General features: G+C 39.0%; 1 protein-coding gene across 1 annotated transcript; it reads left to right on the top strand.

The window, feature by feature from the left end:
- Window positions 1-25,600, top strand: rhpn2 (rhophilin, Rho GTPase binding protein 2). Its single transcript, XM_063480114.1, has 15 exons — window positions 1-176; window positions 4,691-4,806; window positions 7,859-7,987; window positions 12,647-12,722; window positions 13,664-13,741; window positions 14,033-14,157; window positions 14,954-15,120; window positions 16,855-17,042; window positions 17,245-17,401; window positions 18,973-19,092; window positions 19,205-19,399; window positions 19,864-19,940; window positions 21,325-21,471; window positions 22,538-22,693; window positions 23,347-25,600. The coding sequence occupies exons 1-15, from the start codon at window positions 111-113 to the stop codon at window positions 23,611-23,613; spliced, it is 2,064 nt and encodes a 687-aa protein (XP_063336184.1). The 5' UTR covers window positions 1-110; the 3' UTR covers window positions 23,614-25,600.

Here is a 25,600-nt window from a genome sequence, read left to right as displayed (position 1 = left end):
TATTGGTGGTGTAGAGAGGTTCTCACCTGTTGTTAAAAGCGGTTAATTAAAAAAGAAAAAAGAATACATTTTTTTCTCCTCTTGAGGTTTTTGGAGTGCGTGCCTTCAGGATGACGGACGCTCTTTTACCAAATGGCATCAACGACGGCGGCGGAGACAAAACTTATTTCAAAAAGGTGAGTTTTTGACTCTCGTCCTTCCACTTTGAGAACAAAAGCAGGGCACGTATCCCTACAGTAATATATCCAGCGTGTACTGTTAAGTTTAACCTGGGAAAATAGTGACTTAAGGTTAGGCTTGTTGTTGACGTGCTGTTTTAACTTATTAAACCGAACGTTTAATAAGGCCTGTGCTAATGTTAAAAACAATTAACATTTCCCAATGAACCCCCCTTTTTTATATCCAACTTATTGTTTCCGCTTCCCACTTAAAGAGTAATTAGTTACTATTATATTTTTCTTCCCATTTCAGTTCTTTACAAAGAAACTAACTAATCATTGTAAATTATTCTGTGGTGTATTAGATGTAATAAAAATCGATAAGTTGATGCTTGATTTCAGTCTTTCTAGTACAAAAAACTGCTCCTTATCTGTCACCAACAGCCGCAGCAGAAACCACAGCATTGTCAGCTTCAGGTGTCCGTGGATGGACGTGTGTGTGTGTGTGTGTTACACCCAGAATAGCTGTACTTCGTGCACTTGTTGATACTGGGAGCCGCGGCCAAATATCCTACAGTCAACATCATCAACTCCCTGTTTGTTGTCAGGGAGGTGTGAGGATGATTGATAGTTAAAAGAATTTGTTGACATTCCTGGTGGACTTTGGTCAGTTTAGCCTTACTGCCGAGGCATCAAACAGATGGTTTTTTTTATTACTTTGTTTGAAGAAAAAAAAAAAAAGAAGATCATTGTATTTAAGAGAAATTGATGGCCAAGTAAAGCGCAAACCTTTGGTCTTTTTAATGGTTGTATCTCACAGTTCCTGGGAGGTAATCTGAATAACCTCATCAGCAGAGTGATGTAAAATATACATTTTTAAATGGGACTTGGTTAAAAACGTACCCCTTGTAGTGTAACTGACAGTTTCATGCTGTAAATAAGCTTGTGAATTGTCATTGCACAATAATTGACAAACCCTGCATGAGGATCAGCAGAGAAACCTCTCCAACTGGTTTCACCCTTTCAAGTACCTGGGATTGTAGCATTTTCCAGAGCGCCAAGTCTGTCCAGTTTGAGGTCATGAGAAAGGCAGCTGGCAGTGAGAGAGTGATTATCTAATGTGTTTTTACTGGCTTGCCTGACTGCCATGCTGTGGTCTGTGTCTCATTCTTCTACATTTACACTGAAATGTGTTTTTATAGAAAAAGCTTGTTTAGATGGACATCTGAACACAGCCTTTGTTTCTTTCAATCCCACCAAATCCCCTTCTGAACGCTGTCTGGATTTAGGCTCTGTGTTGCACTTCCTCTGTCTATAAAAAGGTCAGTGGGAGCCGGGGTCTGGCACTGCCACAAGACATGATGGGAGACTCCAAAATATTATTATTATTATAAGGCATTTCAGAAATTACAAGCAACTACTTTTTTCATTTTAAGTTCTTTCTTTTAGTTCGGTGTATTTCTGTATTGAACATTCATGTGTTTTACTTTCATGGCCTTGGCATAAAAATGCTTGCACATTTGCTAAAACCACACAATAATGAGTTCTGTGCCCTCATTTTGTCATGCTGAAGAGATTTGCAATTTGGAAACTTTTGGTCAAATTTTAACTAAGTGAAGTCGAGTCGATCTTTGCCTCCATTTTTGAGCTCCTCTCTCACTCTTGGGTGAAAATGAGCGTAATGATTTACAAGGCCTCACCGGCTCCAGCAGATGCTCCAGGGAGCTGTTGTGGTTCGGGGCTTCCGTCCTAGCCTTCCACCGTTTCACCTCCAGCTGGCTGGTGTCCGACTGTTTGGGCTGCAGAATGGAAAGATGGCAGAACAAAAAGCCGAATAGGCATGTTTCTTCTCCTTATCCTCCTTGGCCAGTGAGAGGATTGACGTAGCATCTGGCCTGAGGGTGTCCTTCAGCCAGACCACAGACACAAATTGACAACATGTGTCCTGGTTCACAAACCAGACAAGCTCAGCTGACTTGGAGGCACACTTAGATTTCCTCAGTAGAGTTTTGTATTGGAAAATGACAAATGAGATGAAGCCATAAACAAATATTTACTCATGCAGTAGTTCCCCTGAAATAAATGCGCGTCTTTGAATTGAAACAAGAACACACTGTTTGACAGCAGTATGCAGACGTGGAATGGATTCAGAGTGAAGAGTCATTTAGGGAAAATACAAGTTTTCAACTTGTCATTATTCATGTCATCATTAAATGATACTGAGCAGGAGCTGTGAGTATGTTGCTACCAGAACTGGGTCATGGCTGAAGCCTCTCCCTGGCTCATTGCCAGTCCTAATCAGCACTTGTATAAACCAACTATCCCATGAATTATTGCTCCACATGTCCTTTATGAAGAATCAGTTATATAATACCAGATTGATTTGCCGTTTGATGGATATGGTAATGGCCTTTGTGTTTTGCTCTAATGAAGTGTTTTGAACACTTGTAGAGAAAGACTGTTCTGTTCAAGTATGCCAGTGGGTAGGAGGGGCTCAGTTCAGTGTTCGGATCAGTGGGTTAGTAAGGGCAGCAGCAGCATAAGCAGCCAAGTGGTTTAGTTCCATGTGTCACTTAATAGGATGTCAAAAAGTTTTGTAGCATAGTAACAAAGTATACGTAGGAAAATGTCCTGCTATGGTTACTATCATACTTGAGCCACTCCTTTGTCCTGGTACATACTGCTGCTGGTGATGTCACGATTGACGTGACAGGACAAAACGTCTTCAGCCTGCCGTCATTCTACAATTATCTGTTGTGTTTTGCCACACCCTTGATAGTTTCAATACTCTTCTATTGTGTAGTTAACAAGACTTGGTTAATCATTACGCCCTCAGGTGGTTCAAGTGTTTGAACAGGATGAACCAAGTAACTATGGCAGGCTGGTTTCGAGAGTACATTATACTGTGACTAAAATATTATGCTAAATGTGACTATTGTTGAAGCCACTTGACCTGCAGTGTTGAAATTTGTTCTCACGACAAATACCTTTGCTTACTCATTTTACAGGAAGTCTCTGAGATCAACATCGACTTGAGACTCAGTTATCTGTAAAATATCTGGCAGGTGTGACAGAGAAGCACGTACATCCATAGCCTTACTTGGAAAAGCTGTAATAAATAAGAATATTTAAGCTGTTTTTGTGGCAGACATAACAAAACATCTAATTTCCGGAGAGTCTTGTGAACTAATTAAAGTGTTAACGAAGTGTGGGTTCTGTTTTTGTTACACAACATCTTACAAAGTGAATTAAGTCCGTTTAGGTAGTGGGAAGGCAGTGAGAGACTGTCACATTATCAGTGAAGAGATGGTGACTGCATTCAAAGCAATACTACATTACAAAAAGTATTTTTACAGACTCCTAAGTTTATATTAATATTTTGTCTTTAGTATTATGCTGTTGTTGCTATGGTGATCCTACACAGATGTAACTAATTTAGTTTTTTGGGGAGTTTGGCTGTTAGATTCAAAACCTAATCAGAGGTACAGGGCACAGATCATCTTCAGCTGTTATGTAGATATGTTCATTTATATTGTACAGTGTAACAGTCATTTAAACATTACTCTGAAATTTTTGGTAAAATTTACTCAGACTGTTTTCTCCTCTGCTGACCATGATTGTGGGAATCCTCCCTGTTATGGAAAAAAAATGTAATAATCGAAACTTGTGCCTCATTGTTGACATTTAAAACGGGACAGAGAAATTAAACATACTATGTCCATTTATTACTTATTACAAAAGAAACTAAAGCTCATTCTTTTGCTGACCTCAGAGTGAGTCAGATCATTTCAGCTTAGAGGTGTCCCATACTGTAATCTAACTAGTTTTACTGTGCTGACTGGTCTCTTCACATCACGCTTTTTTCACTAACCAAAATAAACCACAGACCACACCTCTGCTCTTCAGTGAGTCAGTGAGAATGAATTCCTGGTGCCAGTTTATGTGAGCTGCTGTGAATGACAACCTTTTAACTTATTTAGATCGGTACGTTTGTGATAAAGTCAAGGACACGTAGTACCGCTATAGTCCATGTGGGTCCACTATGTGTAGTCATGGAAAATGACAGCAGGTGCCTTAATTGATACACGTTATTACATAATAAGGTGAAACTCTTTCCACAACCAACTTTGAGTAATTTTTTTTTCTTACGTCAAAAATTAAAAATGATGTAAAAGCCCTAAAATTTTAACAGAAAGAAAAATGTTGAAACCTTAAGAGTGCCAAGTATTTTATCACATTGAATAAGTAATAATATAATAGATCTTTTATAGTAAATTGAAGCTGAAGTTTTGAACATGCAGAATCTGCTGGGAAGGCACAAATTTTTTTGGTATCAGAAGCTTTGTAGTTGTCCAATTGCTACAGAAGAGCAAAGAGGGAAGCCACTGTTGCCATCCAGCAATGTTTCTCTCTAATATGTAAAACTGTTCTATTGTTGCATTACGTTTTTCTGTTTGTTACATTTTTAGAAGATGGGTTTCTTGTTGGTTTTTTTTTTCTTGCTGACTCATTTCTTCCTTCCTGTGTTTCAGGGTTGCAACCCATTCGCACAGACTGGACGCAGCAAACTGCAGAACACACGAGCCAGTCTTAACCAGCAGATCATCAAACAGATGAGGATGAGGGCTGGAGCTGAGAATCTGCTCAAGTAAGAACAAAGTGCATCCAACTTAATATATGGGTTTACTGTGTGCATGTGTGTGTGCTTGAAGTAGATATGTTTTTTTTAAGTAATAGTTGATTCATTCTGAAGTGGAAATATTTAAAGAGGAGAGCAAAGTCTATGATGGGTTTAAGAATCCAAGCACACATGTAGTTTTGCATATGTTACGTCATTATAGCTAGCCTTTGTCACTGCATTGCAGGGAACTGTTGCTGTTGATATGTCTGGCCTCACTTTTGTCTTTCTGTCATGAGCTGTTGTGAATTTATAGTGGTAAGAATTGAAATGACACAGGGTAAATGGTAGTGAGAGATAACAATCTCGCAGAGGAGCATTCCTTGTAATCTGAAAACAAAGAGCTTCAGTGACATGTGATTAAGGAGGATCTACTGAACTCTTTACTTTATGCTTTACTTTTATCCATTTTATTATAGTGATTATAAGAAATCAAGAGAGCAAGATGTGAGAAATTAAGCCTAAAGCTTTCCCCAGCTGAGTGTACAACTCTGACACATGAATTATAAACTTTATAAGACGAGTGTTTATTTGAGGCTTTCTATCCTAGGGTCTACCTGTTAGAGCATCCTCCTTGTGTTTATGGACTTTAAGGATAATGCAAATTTGTCAGCCAGGATGTTGTTTAGTGGTATGAATGTCAGAAAGCACCTTGTGATGAAAGGTTGCTTTTCTCTAGAAGAGTGAATCATTGTCTTTCATCACTGTGCTCGTGAGTGTGATGGCACAAGATAAGAAATCTCTTTCCTTTTGTCTGATAATACTGCTGTACATGGATACCACAGTTATTGCATGGTCTTTAGGTCTGTCTAAGCCTGCCCTCAGCCTCTGAAGTCTGCACATTCCTTTAGTACTTGACATATTCTGACGAGGCAAGGTCAGAGGAAAATGTGTGTGTCTGTATGTGTGTGTCTCCCTCTGCCAACCCACCTGCAGCCCAGAGAACAGCATGGATTTACTTCTGAGTTATAGGTATTCTCTCTGCTCTTATTTTTTTTTAAAGATCTTAAACTTATATGCAATCTAACCCGAGGTCTTCCTCTGCTCTTCCATCTGTGTGTGTGAGAGTGTGCATATCCTGGCAATCTTATCCCACTAGGACACCCATTATGTGCTCTGCCTCCTTTCTTTTCTTCTGCTTTGCTCTGCATTCCTCCCTTTCAGCAAAAGTCAGTCTGGTCAGACTGGTTTTCTTCTATTCTTGTCTCTCTTCTCTTCTCAAAATTAAAACAGCAGAGACCAAGACAACATAAAAAAAAAATCAAAATTTCCAATAGTGGAACTTTACAGACCATCCCACCTGGTCAGTACTGAATGAAGCAACTGTAAACTAGCAGGATAAAGGTATATTAACCTGCTATACAGGCCGCTTGGAACAAGGGGTTTAAGGTTATTTTTTTCACATTTGCTTTATAGTTGCAGATGGCAGTCATGGCAGCCCTTATTGTACTAAAATGAAAATGTATATGTAAAATTGGTGGAGTCGCCCTTTAAAGCTTTTAGTTATAAAACTCCACCAGCTAGCTGCCCCTGAGGGTAAAGTACAGCACACTGCCAATCTGCCAAAAGTGTAAAAAAGCTTTTCCAAAGAAGTGGATAGAGACAACCACAGATGCTGGCATACAGTTGGATTCCCACACACTGCAGGATGATATTAGATATTTAAATGACATATTAATAATAGCCTCTGGGCTAGCAGACATCTGTTCTGTCCAAACCATAGGATCTCTTCCTCCACTACCATGATCTGTTCCCCAGACCAAACTCCTCAGAAGCCCTTCAGCAGGCCAACAGGAAGTGATGCAGGCTGTGGTAGAGTATAAAGTGTGGAGTTCAGCATGTGGTGACCTTTGTATTTTACAGTGTGACTGAACAAAATCCAGACTGCTGGATATTATTAGCTTCATGTCGTACAAAGGGAATCCACTGAACCTGACTGTGGTTAATTCTGGTGGGTGGTTATTTTGTACCTGCTCTTTTACCCTTACGTTAAGCAGGGTTTTTTTTTCCTCCAACCCTTGCCTTGTAGGACTTCATTACATGTCACCTTTCATGTCTAAAAAATGCAATCCTCTGTAATTACAGGGTAGAAGGAGATCAGGTGACAGATATGTTCTAAAGAGTCTCGAGACTGACAGGTTTTAGGTGGGGATGAGTATGTGTGAGTGTCCCATTAATTATGACTGACAGGTAACTCGTTAGGATTCACTGTAAAATGTAGATAAACATAGTGTGTGTGTGTGTGTGTTTTTGTGTTATCTTGTGTCTCCATGAATGCACATTAATTGCAGGTTGTTTTCACATACTGACAACGTAACATAAATTCTACATAACAAAGGTTCCATCCAGTCTGTGCATGCATGTTAGCACTAACAAACATGCAGAGGTATTGGTGCAGGGTTATCTTTGCTATGCAGCAAATGCTCACACCTTATCCATTTGTTTGTTATAGACATCCTGCATGTACACACGTACACAAAGCTGTATGCAAATGGCACATTTAGTGCACTGATCCTTCTAACTTAAAAAAAATGCGAACTACATTTTAAACATTTAAATGTGTGCAAGTAATGGTAATTGTTGCAGAAGCAGATGGTCACATGGAAGTTAATGACTAGTGTGATTCAAAAGGGGTCTCCTTTCTAGGCATATTTCACTCAGAATGGTTAGGCTTTAAAAGCAGGGAAATCAGAGATTAACATTTACACACACGTGTCCTTGACCAGATCCTAGGTGACCTCTGTGCAGTCCTCTTACAGTAGTGACATGTACATAGTCTGAGACATCTGTCAAGCATGCGTGCCGAAGAGTAGAGCAAGTGTACAGTGGGCCGCAGTGACGCAGATCTGTGGTCCAGAATACCAGAAGAGACACGCTTGTTTTAATAATCAGCTGCAGTAAGGTTTGGCTGAGCCAGAATGGATAATAACAAGGCTGATCTAGTTTTTTTTTTTTTTTTTTTTTTTTCCTTCTCCATTTTTCCCCCTTCAATCTTTCTCTCTCTACAATCACCTGTTTGCAGGGCTACATCTAATAGCAAGGTGAAAGAAATGGTTCTCTTGGAGTTGAGCTACGTTAACTCAAACCTTCAGCTTCTGATGAGCGAGTTGGAAGGTCTCAACAGCTCTGTGGAGGTTTACCAGAACAACCAGTAAGTACAAATGTTTCTCCTCTCTTTTCTACTGCTCCAGTTCAAAATTTAAAAAGGGTTTTAGAATGAAGGAATCGTGAACTTATGACCTTATAACTCTTATGACCTCACATTTGCAACTCGTTTTGTGGCCTAGATTGTTCACCACATAGACATTTGTTGTGTATGTTCCACCAGTATAAAATAGATGGTAGTTTTCTTGTGAGTAGCAATTCAGCTGCTGGCAATAGGCTATAATTGCTTACAATTTTCAGAATAATTGTAGTTTTACATTAAGTGCATGTAAGGAGGCTGTCAAATAGATATCATGCTAAAATATCCACACATCTCCAGGAGCTCAACACAAAGGATTTTGGTCCCAGTTTTCTTGTGGTGAGGTGACCACTGATCCAAACTCACAAAGAAAAATTATGAATTACCATTAAAATAGAGATGTAAGACAACAGACACACATTCACAACCTACAAGAGACAGATGGCTCTGGCACGCTTTCAAACGAAAGCCTCTTGATGACAGAGGAGGAAAAGGTGGGGGTGGAAGTTTAAGAAGGAACCACAAAGACAAAGTGCAAGACAGTGGTGTTGTTGTTAAACTGGAATATCAGGTTTTGCAACACAATGCACAGAGCAACAAGGAAACACTGAGTTGAATTTGTATGCAAGCCAAGATGATCATCTGGCAAAAAGCATTCTCTCACTCAGTGTGACGGTCAGGTGTGTGTTGTATGGGTGTGTGACAGTGAAAGATTCTAGTATTTTCTTTCCAAATACACCTGCCAGATTTATAAGGTTTGGATAAAAGAAGTTGATGCATGTTATCATTCTCTCACTCACGTGTAAATGAAGCTTTGGCAAGACACAAAGGACTTGATGAGGAAGTGGTGACAGATTTTTATTTGAAGATGCATCTGTTTGTGCTGCAAATAGTACACTTCCTCGTGGCTACGAAGTAACCAAACAAGTTTAAGCCAGTTGTGGGTAAAGAATATTAATTGGGTGACTGAAAGTAATCATGGGGTAGGTTTTATTCCAGAAAGAAATGAAACAACTGTGGAGTTTTCCATTTTGAAAATATGAAGTGTAATCATTATTAAAAAACAAAAACACATAACTGATTTAATTTTGACTGATGAGTTTGTTCCCTCGGAAGCTTCGGTGGCATTGTTTTTAGCTCACCCAGTAGCTTGCCCACTCCATTCTGACCACTTACGTGTGGTGATCAGTGATGCATGCTCATTCTCAAAGAACAGTGTGGCTAGTAGGGTGGATGGTATCAGAATATTTGGGTGTCTTATTAGGATCTCTCAGGACGTTACTGTCAGTGCCGGGAGGTAAATTCATGGTACACAACTCTGTGTGTAAAAACAACAACCCCCCCCCCCCCCCCCCCCCCCAAACAAACAAACAAATAACTAAAATAAAATAAAATAAAAACAAAATAAAATAAGAAAGAAATGCACACCCAGTAGAGGTAGAGCAGTCTATGTTACATATGATTTGTTATTCGGGTTAGCTCTATGTCCTCCCATCCTTGCCCAACAAAATACTGAGCAAATTAACAAGGTTGTTGAGGTGACAAGGTGTAATGCTTCTAATATCCAACTGTGTATTTCCTATTCTAAAAACTGTTGTAGCGATTTGTTGAGCTAAAGACCTAGTTAGGGCAGTGTTGTAATTTCTGACATAAATCTGTAGATGACCTTATAAAACCTAAAATGCCAACTCATGTTGGCTCCACAGTAAGCCCAGATTAGTTTGTTTGGTCTGCAGAGTCTCAGTGCTGTAAGCACCAGGAGGCTTCAACCTGGTTGTAATAAATTTGGTTTCCTGTCTGCAGGGTACCAGGCAGGGAGGACAATGAACTTTGCTCTTAGGAATCTAGGGAGGCAAAAATTGAGTGTATTATGTGTTTTACACTGGTGTTGCTTGTGGTAGTTTGTATCTTGCTTAAATGCAAAAAACCCCTTTTCTTTGTGGACATCAAGAAAACCTCATGCATCAGCCACTAAAATTATTTAGATCCTCCAAATTCACCAGCTGCCTCTCAGTATAATTGTTAGTCCCAGCGTGATCAGTCTCATGGGATCAGATTCATTAGTGCTGGAACAAACAGCCTCTCTTCAGTCTCCTTATCAGACTATTAGAGAAGCACCTGCTCACGGCACACACAATAGGAAACCTCTGAAACTGTCATTGTGGGTCTGTTTAAAATAAAACCCATTTAGGTCCATAGTGTTCTCATTGTCAACAAGCGCCTCATGCACAGGTGTATGGGAAGCCTAAACTGGAGAATATTAGATATGTTGAGAAAGTCCTTTCGTGTCATTGCCTAGCAGGTGTCTCATAGGGATGACGCTGTACAGCCACAATGGAGAGTTAGCCTCCTCCTCCTCTCAGCCTGAAATACAACCTCACTCTTAACTACAGAAACACAACACCTGTCTCCAACAGTCTTTCCCACTAGTCTACTGTCCTTTGTATAGTGTCTTTCTGTGGTTATTTCTTAGATTCAGCTCCTTTGTGGCATGAGGCAATGCATAACACAAAGTGTCATACAGTCTGTGGCCTGATGGCAGTACATGTAATGTACATTTGTTTGTTCTGCTCTCTCTGAACTGCCCTATTGAGGAAAAAAAAACCTGGCTCATCACTGATAGATTATGAAGTAAAAATGAAATGGACTCACTAGCACTGCTCATTATTTCAATGTATGAGTGTAAATGATTCGTCAGTGTCACTCACACTACCAAAGTGTTGCTGATTTGTCCAGTTCCTTTGTGCAAAGTTCATGAACTTTCCTAGAACATTTCTGAATCAGCAGAATTAAAATGATTACTAATGAAAACAGTAAGATAATATGTCAGCATTGCAGGCCACCGTATTCATTTTTGCTGCGTAAGAGAGAATAATTTGCTCTTGTCTATTGTCCAGAATACACAAAGATATCAGATGCTCAGCTCAGCTGTGACCTCTGACACCAATTTCGAATACTTTAATAATTCAGTAATAAATATCATCAGAGTTTTAGAACTTCAGATAAATTTAGTTAATATTAATAACATCATTTTATGAAGTTAACACTTCTGAACACATAAAATCACATGTTTTTAGTTTTATAACATTATTTTAATATACGTTTTCATCTGTCCCACCTTAAGGGAAGATTAGTATTCATTAACATCATCCGGTTGCTAACAACATATCCAAACTGAGTACACACTGACTTCTTAGCCTCATTGACATGTTCTAGTTAAACAGGTTAAGAGGTCTTCTTAGTCGGTGTATACTAAGAAGTCAGAACAGATTGCAACAGCCTGAAACCTTTTGCTTTAAAGGGTTTAAGAAGTGCTTGGCTCTGTGTAGCTAAACCCACAGCTTCCCTTGACTACTAGTTGTCTGTTTCCCGCGTGTGTGTGAGGAGGAGCAAGTCTCTGAGAGGCTTGTAACATTTTCCCTCTAGATTCCCTGTGGAACAGATACACTCAACCCCCATGGACCCACCTCTGCCAAGCCAGAGAAAAGTCCAGAGTGATCTCATCTACAAGGACTAATGGATTACACTGCAGCCTCTCTCTCTCTCTGCCAGTGTTACTGATGAATGAAGTTTTCCTCTGGCATGTCAGCATGCCAGAGGAATGCTGTCTTATCACTGAGTGTTGAACATCTCGTGTAAAGAACAGTATTTTGCAATAACAATGCACAGTAGTTCACCTCCACTCCTTTTGATGTGAATTTACAGAAAATCATGTCTCTTATGAGGTCTGAGATCGTTAATTAATCCTTTTAAACATAAGTGGTTTTGAGCCTGAAGTTTGTATCAGGCAATTCCAGAAGTGGGTGTTTGTTTTTTTTTAAATACAATTTTTAATAACAGCTCATTATTTTGCTTTGAGGAAAAGAGAGAGTTTAGTTTTTTTATGATGCCTCTGTGATTAGCAACAGGTTTCTGTCAGGTTATAGTCTCTCAGCTCTGATAACAAGCTGAACCTGCTTTCCATCTGTCACTAACAAGGACCCCCATAAAACCAGAAAATTTCCAAACCATTAAGGTTGTAGCTGAGATCAAAACAGTGTGTTTTATGAGTGTTTTATGGTAGCCTCTGTTTACTATTTGCCAGGCTGCAATAATCGGAGGTTAAAACCTGCTAGTAGCTAGAAGAAAGACAGACTGAAGCAAAGCTGCAACTCCTGAATAATTAATCAACAGTGAGGGACATGGGAGGCCTCATTCACCTTTAAATCCTAACAGATTTTTCACAACACCATCTGCCTAATCCTTTTGTACAGTACCTCCTATGAAACTAAACTTCACTAAGATTAAACTGAAATGCCAACTTTCTCAACAACAAAGCTGTCACTGCTGGGACTAGTGTGATTTAATATTTACTAATCTAACAGTGTTGACCTGATATACCCACTAAGGCTTGGTGTGCTTTCAAAGGGTGTTTCCTGGTTGATATGTTGACACAAACCATAGAGACGTCTTTTTAACCATCGATCTGTTGCACTGGTATATTTTCTATTTGTCCTTACTTGTATTGAATATTTTGTCCCTTTTTTAAAAAAATGAAAGGTCCTGCTATCATGTGTTTGATTTGTTGTGAATTTATATCATATGGATTACACAGATCAGCTACATATTTGTCTTTGTTGCCTTCAGAGATTCTGCCAACATTCCCCTCATTGCTCTGGGCCTGAAGGAGACAAAAGAAGTTGACTTCTCTACTCCATTCAAGGTACAAAAGAAACATCAAAAGTTTCGACTTGGCATTCTTAAACTGTGTTGTGCTTTCAGAAATGCATACTTGGGTACATGCAAAACACCACTTTTGATCATCAGTTAAACAAAATTGTATTATAATTTCTGTCAAAACAGGAATATAGGTATGGAGCTACAAAAACAAAAACAAAACCTGATTGATATTTGTAGGCAGTATTTTCAGTTTGCATGTTTGCATATATATCCTTGAAACTAAGTATCCTTGAATTACGTATTTCAGTCATATTGTCTGTCGCATGTATGACTGCAGCCATGTTATGTTACTGTCATTTCACTGAATGTTCATCACCTGATCAGGAAAAAGCTAAAAGTGGGTCACTAGTTATTAAGACGAGTTGAACTCTCGTAAATGGGGTAAGCCCGCTTGTAAATGTCATAGTTGGCACGTTTATGTTGTGTCGCATCCTGTTTTGGATTGTTGACGGGCATGTAAGACGTTTTCTGACAAAGATCTCCGAGCACGTTAATTCTGCTCTACTTCTTGACTGAAATCATGCCTCAGTTTTCATGACCTGCGGCCTTATTCAAAAAGCTTCCAAGTACAAAGAGTTGCTCTCAATTCTAAGAAACCTGAGTTCTCCTGACAGTAAAGGGTGTATTCCAGTAAAGATAAAAGTTATTCATCCATATAAACATTTTCCAGTTAATCATCCTTAATGGGGGTATTCACAATATGGCTATAAATTTGATCGAACCTCTCCCAATGTGGCTGGCTCAGAGAGAAAAGAAATTCTCTCCAGCCTAAACAACACAGGGTTGTCTTCTTTGTACTATGTAGTGATGGTATGAGAAAAGCCACTGTGTAACCAACAGATTGTATGCTTAACTTAAGCTCCTAAATGCTAAAAAGAACTTGTATTTACATGCTGATTTTTTTTGTCTTTCTGTCTTTTATAGGACTTTATCTTGGAGCACTATAGTGAAGACGGGAAGACGTTTGAAGATGAGATTGCTGACTTCATGGACCTGCGACAGGTGTGTTTAATATACCCATTATTCATAAAATGTCTGTCACGGGAAAAAACCATGAAATCCTTTGACTTGAACTTTTATGGGCTGGGTCAACTACAAAAACATATTTCCTGTGCAGTTAGCTGCGGAGTTAACTTCATTTTAATTTACAGGTGGAGTGAGAGATCATTCTTGACATTTCTGCCACCTAACAAATACAGTGGAGATGATAATGATCGAGTAGCACAGAAAAAAGATGGTCTTTTGTGTTCGTTCACCACTTGTGAACATATGCTTTTGTCTTACATATCCTAGGCATGCAGAACACCAAGTCGAAGTGAGGCCGGGGTGGAGCTGCTTGCAAAATACTACAGCCATCTTCCTCTGATAGAGAGCCGATTCTTCTCCCCAATCAGACAGACAGGCATCTTCTTCACATGGTACACTGCAGTCATTTCCTAATTAGCAAAACTGGACAAAGCAAGCAGTGCAAATGTCACCTTGTCTTTCTAACCTCTGACAGAAAGGAAACAGGTGAGACTATATCCAGTGACTTCAAAGTAAGCAAAGAGGTGCCATAAACACCTGTGCTTTCCTGAAACCATGTCAACTGGTATGACTCGACTGGAAACTTCCTTATGAAATAAATAAAAAGGAAACATTTGACAGCAGTTTGTTGTTTTTTTTGTTGTTTTTTTTTACCTCCTGCTGCTTTTTTGTCATGTATCAAGCCTGGAAGAGAAATCCTGTTTAGAAAGCAAAACAGTAGACGGCTTGAGAGACATATTAACTTATCAGTGATATCAGATGACAAATCCTGTCTTGGATTTTATAAGAATTCCACACTCAAGAGTCACAAAGGAGTCTCAATGAAGTGCAAGCATTCTTTTCAGAGAGGTTTTATTGTGTGTTAGTCATGTTACTTATGTTAGTCATTGCTACTGAATTAAATTGAAATTTCTAGCAAAGATAAATGCATAGATAAAGAGCTCAAAGACTTTAAAGAGCTTTAGCTGTGAAGCAAATTTGAAGCATTTCAAACAAGTGATATAGACAAGAATATGATATACATGCTGTTACATTAAAATGTAACAACACACAAAGTGTGACAGAAAGGCTGTTATATTGCTGCTAAAAATATTTTTCACTTCATACACCCTGTGTTATATTCTTTGGACTGTTTATCTTCATGAGGTTTTTTTTTAACACATTAATGTTGTGTTTACTTTCCTTTAGGTATGACTCCTTCACAGGAGTGCCACTATGTCAACAAAACCTGTCACTAGAGAAGGCCAGTATCCTTTTCAACATGGCCGCCCTCTACTCTCAGATCGGTACCCGTGCTAATCGACAGACACTAACTGGCCTGGAGGAGGCTGTTTCTTCCTTCCAGAAAGCTGCAGGTATGCAGAGACGTGATGAACTGATGATCTGCAGTCATATTAATTCTCTTTTCAGCCTGTGTTAAGGCCAACAGTCAGACTTTTGTTTCTTAAAGTTATGTTTATTTTTGTTCCTCTATAGTCTGAAACACTGCTACCGAAAGCTGAATCTTTGAGTAAAAGGAGCAGATATAAAAAAAAAGAAAGAAAAGAAAGCCAAGAAGGAAAAAATAAATAAATAGTGACAGCAAGAACTTCTTTTAACTGCTGAAAAAGCGCCAGGCACAGGGTTTCATTCAAAGCGAAAGACTTTTTTTTTCACCCTCGTGCAGTGCTTCTCTGATAACACAGTTCTCAGAAAAGTATTACCACTGCAGTACAGGTTTGTTTTCAGAATATTGGCCAGCTTCCACCCTGACTTCTGTTCCGTGACGGAGAATGAATGTAGATGTTTCTTGTCATGTGGCTGAGCTCCAGGAAGCACCAAAAACATGAAGAGGCTGTCCAACCCTCAAAGGTTTCAGAAAGTTTCTTGATAGATTTATGACTTTGCAGTGTGGGCAGTATTGCTCTATAATTATAGCTCTGGATATTGCTTCAACTATGTTGCTTTGATGGCTTTAATTTAGGCTTGTGTGAAGGAAAACAATTATGTTATTATGAAGAACATTGTGACCAAGAACCTGTAGTAATCCAAGCTGGGAGTTTACAGGCAGGAATGCTAGGTGTAGCGCAACTGCTGCAGGGCTCTTTAGCCAAGGACGCAAAAGGTGATGTGAATGAGAGAAGCCAGCTACTGTAGGAGTTCCCAAGTCTTTATGCGAATTGTACTGAGGCATTGCTCTGTTATTAAGCTGTCTGCAACTCACTGTTGCCAGGTTTTTATCTGGCAAACAGTAGGCATAAATTCTTAGCTGGAGTGGACATGGCCTTATTTCTTCCAAAGTAACTTGTATCTATTATTGTACGATCTACTGTACAATATAAAGCGCCTTGAGGCCACTGTTGTTGTGATTTGGCGCTATATAAATAAAACTGAATTGAATTGAATTAATTTAATGTTTATTTCTTTGCTCAGTGTTTAACAGGCAGACACAGATATAGTTAATCTTGCTGAAATAATATTAACAGCAAAAAGGCACTGGTCTACCTGTGCACCTTTTAAAACATCTGTCTAAAAGGGTGTCAGTACTTAGGGTTAAAGTACCAGCAGAACCACATCTGTCGTTTTGTGGACTAGCAAAATATATGCTTTCTTCTAATTAAGTAATTGATAAAAAAGAGAGAGCGAGAGAGATATGGCGGATGCCCAATCTATTAACTATAATATCAAACTTCTAGTGTCAAAAATTTACTGTCAAAGTCAAATGTGGGCTAGACATGATACATAAATACTCATGTTCCAGATATAGCTCATGTCAACCAAATCCCAAACGAGAGGTTCTGTTCTGAAATTACCATTATAACCTTGGAATTAAATGACGACTTAGATTACATGAAAGTGGCTTTTGTTATGTAGCTGACCCAGACTTGAGGCTGGAAAAGAGAAAGCAGGCTTTCTCCCTGCAGGCTTCAAAATAGAACCCAAAACTGGAAATTTTCCATGTAGTGTAGGAGTAATTTAGTTGTTTTTTTTTTTCTTTCTTCTTCTTCTTTTCTCAGTTAAGTCTCTGATGATTTAAATAACTAGCACTAATTATAGTTTCCTTGGACTAATTAGATTTCAACTTGTGCCGACTGCTCTTTCCTGTCCAGGTGTCTTGAATAACCTTAAGGAGACTTTCACCCACACCCCCAGCTACGACATGAGTCCAGCCATGCTCAGTATGCTGATTCGGCTGATGCTTGCTCAGGCTCAAGAGTGCTTGTTTGAGAAGATTGCACTACCTGGCATCCGAAACCAGTTTTACTCTCTGATGAAAGTTGCACAAGAGGCTGCAAAGGTAAACTTCAGCAAAGCCACACATAGTCCTCACATTATATACAAGTAATACTCTTGTTCTTGCTCCAGACTTAGAAAGATCTACTGTACTTAAAGTGAATGTAAAGTGATAATGTCGCCACAGTTCTTTTTTTATTTTTTGTACCTGTCTCGGTGCTTTTAATGCACTTTTAAATGTAACTCTATCATCCTCTTCCTGCCAGGTCTCAGAAATCTACGACCAAGTCCATCAGTGCATGATCCAGACACCAGTAAAAGACAACGTGCCATTTTTCTGGTCCACCATGTCACAAATTAAAACCAACCACTACCGCTCCATGGCACACTACTTTGTAGCTTCAGCACTGCTGGACCACCAGTGTAAGAAGAGATTCAAATTTTTGATTTAGTGGGATTTGGGGGGAAGTTTTTATTTCTTCATAGATACATATAAAAAAATGCTGTTGTGTTGTTCTGCTTAGACAACACAAATGTATTCTTTACCTGAAAAACTGTTTATGTTAAAAGATTGTTAATACATTTCTCCTTTAGTAAGTTTCATGTGGGTTGTGTGTAGTAGATATTTGGCTCTTGGTTGTTAATGTGTACAGCAGTTCAAGGCTGGATGTAACAGGATTTGGGCTGCCTCTTGAGCTCTCTGGAATATCTGATCTCTTAAAGTGCTGTATGGGCCATTGGGTTGGTCATGTCAGATTACGTCCCTGTGCCACAGCCATCTTGGATGCTTTTATATAATGCCTCTTTGGGGATACTCACAAATTGTCTGACACACAAGGAGATCCATGCATGCAAACACACACAGGTACATGCACATGCACAGAGATACACACGATTGTAAAGAGTCCCAAAAAAGACAGCAAAAGAGGTCATGATGAGAAGGGAAAGAAAGACAGCTGAGGTGATGTAAAAATAAAAAAAAAACAAAAAAACCCCAACTGAGTGTAAGTGCTGTATACTTCTGCAGGATTAACAGTTATGTAGACTCTTACTGCTCTTTACATAATTAGATGGGACCAAGTGAGAGAGTGTGAGGGAAAGGAAAGGTGATTTTCTTATCTCCAGCTTTATTTCAACTCCATAATGCAATTTTCTACTGATGTGCACTGTTTCGCTGTATGTTTTTATTCTTTTCCTTTTGTACTTTACATGTACATTTGGAAATGAATAAATCAAAAACAAAATAGAGCAGAGTGGGTGGCTATGGTTCTGTGAGTGGGACGAGACTGAATAAAGGAAACAACGGAACGAAGCAGCTTTGGGTTTGGCAGCTCATTAACAGATTCCTGTGTGAACACGGAGAATAGAGCAATTAACCACCGGACTGTAGAGAGGCCTTGACTACAGAGCAGGGCTGAATTGAGATTGCTGTAGTAAACAGATTAATCACAAACGATTCCAAATAAATTCCTTATACTGTCTCTGCTAAGCAGAAAACTCAGGAAGCGAAAAGATATTTCCGGATGCTTTTGGTTTAATATATTTAATTAAAACTTTAAAATCCAGTGAACCAGAAAAGGAAGATTGAATGATGGAATATATGAACAAAGTTTGCATTTTAAAACTTCTTTTAAAACATTCATTTGCTTGTCCAATTCAGGATTGGGGGCAGGGAACCTATCTAAACTGTCATAGGGTGAGAGGCAGAATATACCTTGGACAGGTCACCAGTCTTTCACAGGGTTAACACATAGAGAACGACAACCATTCACACTCACATTCACACCTACTGTCAACTTTTGACTTTGATCTTTGGACTGTGGAACAAAGCTGGAGTACCGATAGAGAGCATGCAAACCCCACATAATAATTAAAATCACTATCAATAGTTCTGCTTGTAATTTATGCTTTAAAAAGAGAGATATAAAACAGTTTTCCAGTTGCTTAATTTTTTTTTCTTTTTTCTTTTTTTTTTTTGCTCTCTGTGTGTTCAGTGGGTCCGGGCGATGATGAGGACAAGCAGGAGAAGACCTTGTCACAGGTGTATGATAGCCTTCCTGAGGGATGCACTGCTCTGGACATCTTAAAGAACAAAGATGAACGTCAGCGGATTGGTAAAATAAGCACAAAGCGGAACAAAATAGCTCTGCCTATTCATCTCAGTCCCTCCTTTCCTCTTTATTGTCTTCTTCACTTTTCTTGATGAATTTTTCTCCTCCTCTGCAGGTAAAGCTCACATCCGTCGTGCCATCTTCGGTCATGAGGAGGCTTTGAGGATTTATGGATTGTGTAAGAATACCAACAACTTGGAGGTCCTGCAGGAAATTTTAAAAGCCAGTCACCAGCGCTCACTCAACAAGCACAGTGAAAATGAAAATGAAGAAGAGTTCCCTGATTATATGGAGGCCCCAGAAATCATCTGTGAGTTGTTTTTGTTTAGTTTTTAAATAAGTTATAATAAGAAGAGTTAAAATATATGCAAGGAAACATGATAAGTTTGTCAATGATTTTAAAGTTAATTTGAATCTCCAATAAATGTCACTGAGGTGAAAGCTATTCATCCTCTGGTAATCACAGAAACCGAACACTCACCTTAGTGTCACCACAGCTAACACTTAACACTAACAAAAGGCACTAAAGCGAAGCAAAAACACTGTGTTGATTTGGGAGGACTGTCTCTCAGGAAACAGCTCATAAAAAGGGAGCTGCATTGTCTGCCACACCTGCTGCAGTTAGCTTTGATAAGTGGCATTTATTTCCAAGTAGAGATGACGTAATGTTTATACTGCCAACTCCCTGTCCATCTCTCTTAACAGTTGAAATGTGGTTGTGACGGTAAACATTATAGAGTGATAAATTTATTTTTGTTACTTTCTTTTTTATAGCTAAAACAGAACACAAAGCAGAGATGGAATTTCCCGCAGCTGCAAAGGTGAAAGTCATCGACTTTTTCCAGAGGCTGGTACGTGGGTTACTAACGATTTACTCACACATTTCATACATGGTTGTTGGTCTGGTCTATTCATTAAAGGACATTAAATGCCTCTGGATTTGTGTTTTGTCCTAAAAAGTTTCATTTATTTATTTTATTTTAACACCCAGAGTGTATTTTTTGTTGTTTCTGAATACAACCAACCAAGGATGAGTCTTCTGGAAGCTTTGGCACATGAAAACTCCTCTGATGTGTCCAAAACTTTCTGGACTCATGCAAAACTAACACTAAACATGGACAAAGGTGCTGGACCTTGCTTTAAGTCTGCTCATGGTTATTGTGGTATTTAAAAGGGAGATGAGAAAATGGAACCTTTTACAGTTCATTGCTTCTGTTGAAGGAAAAATCTCTACTGAAGTTGGTGAATTTACCTTGAGATTGAAGGTTGACTTCATTTTCCTGTAACTCCCAAACTTTTCGCATTCCAAGTTTGGAGTCTTTCATGCTAAATGCATTAAGTAATGTTCCTGTACCTTTCATAAATGGTGGTGGTGAGAGGTAGGGGGGGATGGGTGACTAACAATTTTTCTCTCTCTAACCCTGGAATCTTCTGTTCACTTTGTTTGAAAGGGATGTTTTAAGAAAGCTGAAATCATTCATAAGGGGGGCCTAGGGTCACAGCTGACATTTCCAGTAGTAGGTGAATAAGTACCTGTCTGGTGCCAGTTACAAAAGCAGTCACGGCAGCAAGCACATATTCCCAGAGATATGAAGAGGAATGTGGGACTGAAAAGCTTAATCTGGCACCATCTTGCTGAACAATCACTCTGGTGATTACTAAAGCCAGCGCGATAAGAGTCGTCTTGGTACTAGGTACAACTGAGTGTCAGGATTCAATGGAGGAGAGATTTTCCCAGCAGATAACAAGTGTGTTAGAGACGGGCAGCCTAAATGGAAAGTATTATTGGAAATATCAACTTTCAAGGATAGATGCATAACACCTACAGCATTTTGAGAAGGTTTTCCACGAGTGTCAGTTTGTTCAAAGGATTCACTGCCTTTTTTGCCTAATCATACAGAAAAATGACATCCCTGCTAAAATTTTGAGGAAAAATAATTTCAGGTGTGTGAAAGGTACCATTAATTCTTCAGTCATATGACTTCCAGCTCCTCTGAATTGAAGTGGTAATACACAAGACTGTAGCCACCGTTCTGGCCCTTTACCTGCCGTTTACTGCTACAGTAATATAGCTCAAATATGTGAGTATTAAGGGCACAAGCCAAGACATTATATTGGATTTTCAGTTTCCCCTGCAGCATTCACTGAAATCAAACTCAACAGGATATTATCTTCTTAAGTCAAGAATACCTGTAGCCTTATTAATCCCAGCATCCACATTCTGTCTCCACACAGGGCCCGCTGTCAGTCTTCTCGGCCAAGCAGCGGTGGACTGCCCCACGGACAATACGGGTTCGCTCAGACGACAGAGACCTGGGTTTCACACTGAAAGGAGACTCACCAGTTCAGGTGGTTTCACTGGACCCTCTCTGTGCAGCTGCTGTGAGTTAAACTCTATTTCCTACCACTGAATGAACAGGAGTAGATATACAGGATTTTAAGTGACTGTCTGTGTGGTGCCATGTAACAATCAACATTACATTTTTTTTTATTAACTTTCTGTGTAATTCATAATTAATGCATTAGTCCTTTGGAAGTTCCTTTTTTGAAATTACTCTGTTAAATTATGATCACGCACTGGTTGGCATATCTGTTCTCATCTTAATTTTACAAGGTACATTGTTTTTAGAGCACAGGAGAGATATCTTTTGGCCACTTTTGGTGCTCTTGGCAGATTTGATTAAAAACCAGATGCATAGGTTTCTCGATATTAATTACAATCATGGAGTAGCTTTGTTTGCTGTGGAAAATCTAACAGCTTGAATTTTCAGTTGTGCTTCCATGCAGAATATCAAATACGTTTCGATCTTATCTACTCAATGAGCCTTTGATTAAATAAAGTCACTCTTGGAAGCCTAAACAGGATTTCAGCCTCAAAGAATGTTTGGAGGCCTTCCCCTCCTCCTGTTCCTCAGCTACTCTGACTGCTAATTTAATTAAGAATCAGGGAGTATTTACTCTCTACAAGCCAGCAGTCTGACAGCTCATTAAGAGGTGCTGACAAAGAGCTGACTTTTATTAGGCCCTGCAAGCTATGTAGAGAAACAGATTAGTAGTCTTGCATAAGCTAACTAGGTCAGACTATTCATAACTTTAAATACTGCATTAAATAGGATTTTTATTTAGAACTTGCTGGGTCATTAGTGTTTGACCTATCTTAGGTGGACATGTATCACATTATAAGGTAGACATATGTGAAATCATGTTAGTGGAGTGCTCTGCAGCACGCTAATGATGAGTTATGCCTTTTGAAAAAATAAGGCGTAAAAACCCCACCCCCCAAATAAACCCCACTTTAGACTAAACTTCAGTTGTTTTTCGGCTGATTGCAGCTGCCTCAAGGGAGTTGAAGGAAAGTAGTTCAACATGACTTGTAAATGTTTACTCTTCTACAATATCAGGATATTTCACCCTGTAACTCAATTTTCTTTGTCATGTTTTTTTCCAGGCTGATGGCCTCAAAGAGGGTGACTACATTGTTGCTGTGGGTGACACAGAGTGCAAGTGGATGAGCGTGAGTGACGTGATGCGACTTCTGAAGGACGTGGACGAGGAGGGGATTGATATCCAGGTGGTCAGCATGATGGACAACAGCACTGCCATGGTATGCAAGGCCCTCGTTTTGTCCAATGTGTTTAGGGAAAGGTTATCAACAGCTTTGTTTGATTAACAAATGGTGACGGCAGAATTGGTCTTTGTGCAAAGTGATTGCTCAGTCCAGAGTTTCAGATTTCTCCTTGGAGGTATCAGTGTAAATGGTTTATATCATTTCCCATGAGAAACAGGACCTTGACTATGACCTACGTGTGTGTTTAAAACAAATTACTGCTGTGTGAGTTCACCAGCCAAGTAGCCTAAACATGTGGACAAAGAGCTAAAATCATTGAGGTTTAAACTCATCCACAGTGTGGCATGATTTGGAAAGAAACAGTGCCTCAGTGAAATTAAGAAACTATATGAAAATATGTTAAAAAGTAATGCACTTCTACAAGTATTTAAAAGGTGGTAAACTTCATTAGGTTATGTATTTATTCTGTACTTGTTTTGCAACCCCTCATAACTATTCACAATAGGTTTTTTTTTTATGATTTTGGATATTAACAACTGATTAATAACTCATTGACTGATGAAATAATTAGGACTGTTTGGTATGCAGTGTAAAAAAATAAAATAAATAAATATTAATAACTCTGCAAAATACTGACTGACACTTTTTTTTTTTTTTACTAAATGTCATTTTCATTGTCTGTACCATAGCCTACCAAGAGTGCAACCTTCTGTGGAAACTTGCCTAAGACCTACTCCATGATTTGTCTGGCCTATAATGAAGATGACAAGAACTCCAAGTCTCGCAAAGTAGCCAAGAAGTCATCATTCCTCAGCTGGGGTTTAAAGAACAAGATGAAGAGTGCCAGCACCCTCAGCCTTCCCACAGCAGACAAGGCCGGCGCTCTGCCCTGGAATAAACCTTGTCCCACCTTCCCCAGCTCCAGCTCCTACAACAATGACAGTGGCCTCTACTGAACTAACTGCAGCTGTTACTGTCTGCAGTACGCATATTGAGCCCAGTATACAGTACTGTGCTGTACCTATACTGGACCTGTTTTGTGTACTATCAGTGACCTTTGGTGTTTCCACTGGAATACTAAGCAGCAGTGTATGTAGTATGTTGCTTTGGAAAGTGGCTGTGCCAAATACTGTATATTGGTGCCCTTGATGGTATGTGGGTGCTTTCCCAGCACAGTTCTGTATCTGATGCAAGTTGCACTGTACGTCAGACACAATAAAAAAGCATTTAGTGCCATTCCAGTATATGTACAGCACAGTAAAACTGCACTGTGGGAAAAACTAAAATATATACACACACACACGGAGCACTGAGACTGGCTTCTTAGTTAAGCTGCGATTTCAGTGTTTTGTTTTGTTTTTGTTTTTTCTGAAAAACATGCTCCAGACGAATCGAAGAAGAAAACAAAGTTGTGCAAACACACCCAGCCCCAGTTTCTGCTTGACTGCAAGGCAGTGATTTGATTGTGGGTTAAGCACTCCCTTGTTAGTGCCATTGTGTACAGAGCTGTACACAGTGAGCATAGCTGTGCATACTGTATATGGGAAGGAATCTCTTATTGCCACAGTTTTGTAGAAATTAGTGGCTGCTGATCAGTTTCGGGATTTCAAATTCATGGATTTTATGGATGTAGATTTAATAAACTATGTTGCAGTATGTTAAACAGTGATTGAGGGAATGCTAATAGTATAGAGGAGTTTTATTATGTCTGGGAAGAGAGGTGTGATGAATGCAATATTATATAAGCTGCTAAAAAAAAAAAAAAATCATATGTGTACCATGGTTATGTATTACTGTCATTTGTATTTGTGAGACAGTCTTTGAGGACTGTTGTTTCTGCTGAGTGCCGTTCCTGGGACACAGTTTTAAATGCACAAATATTGGTATTTTAGATTTGCTTAATGTACCAGTTATGCCACAGACCAATATGCCTCCAAGTTCCAGAAATACAAGGATGTATCATTTACCTTTGTGATTCATCCTACCCGCTTCCCTAAGAAGAGCATGACCTGTGTTTTATTGATGTGAATTTTGATGTAGTTAAAGTTTATTATGTCTGTAGAAGGGAAGAATGTGGGCAGACTGATGACTTTCCTGCATCACTTGGACAGCCAGTCACCCTACAGTGACTCTGATCAAATCCCACATTTGGGTTTCTACTCTTTATCTACCTGTCTTTATCTTAGTCACATTCCCTATTTTACTGACACTTTGCCGTGTTGGACTTTCTCTTTATCTACAAAGTAGATTCTTATACACATTTGATAATCAAATTATTTATGTAATAAAAAACACAAAAATATATATTTACCTGTAAGCTGTAGGTTGTAGAGCTACTTTGTGAATGGTCAAGTTGTGAATGTTGTTTTGCACGCGAGAGTCCTTGGTTTGTTTCTTGAATGAATGTATTTTACTAGCCTTGCTTAATCCATTAGCGAACTTATATATTGCTGCATTTCAATGTTTTAAATTCTAAAAGTTTTTAAGCAGTTTCACTGAGAAGACGTAACATTCTTTACTGTTTACCTGTTACTTTCTTTTAAGTGCCATTTATGCTAAATCATGAAGGAAAATGCCTCACTGAGTGTGTAACAAGTCTGTGCAGTGAATGCTTCATATTTTGTTAAGTGTACTAACAGATGCAGAGGATCATCTTTTTTACATCTTTGTGTTCATGTTACAGTGCCTAATAATTCTAAATGCCTTAGTGTATCTGCAGAGGTTTATGGTACCTGTTTTTCTAAAGCTTTCAGGTTGCCTTTGTTCCTTTCTGTGCTTGGTCCTGCATAGCTCTGTGTTGATAAGTCTTTGTATGAGTTCAAATGACAATAAAAAGGAATAAAACACATGGGGAAGATAAAATTCATTAATTCTGTCTGTGGTTCCAGTTACCAATCAGGTCGGGAATGCGTGGAATGAGTCTTGACCACATACACGCCAAGT

Source organism: Pelmatolapia mariae, linkage group LG1 (genome assembly GCF_036321145.2).
Source record: "Pelmatolapia mariae isolate MD_Pm_ZW linkage group LG1, Pm_UMD_F_2, whole genome shotgun sequence".
In the NCBI taxonomy this organism is placed as follows: domain Eukaryota; kingdom Metazoa; phylum Chordata; class Actinopteri; order Cichliformes; family Cichlidae; genus Pelmatolapia; species Pelmatolapia mariae.
This window is presented reverse-complemented; position numbering and strand designations above follow the sequence as displayed.

Excerpts from the sequence above, each read along its gene's own strand:
- rhpn2 (XM_063480114.1), top strand. The coding sequence starts at position 111 with ATGACGGACGCTCTTTTACCAAATGGCATCAACGACGGCGGCGGAGAC. Across the intron at positions 7,988-12,646 it reads GAGGTTTACCAGAACAACCA|AGATTCTGCCAACATTCCCC; the intron begins GTAAGTACAAAT and ends TGTTGCCTTCAG. Across the intron at positions 22,694-23,346 it reads TGGACAACAGCACTGCCATG|CCTACCAAGAGTGCAACCTT; the intron begins GTATGCAAGGCC and ends TCTGTACCATAG.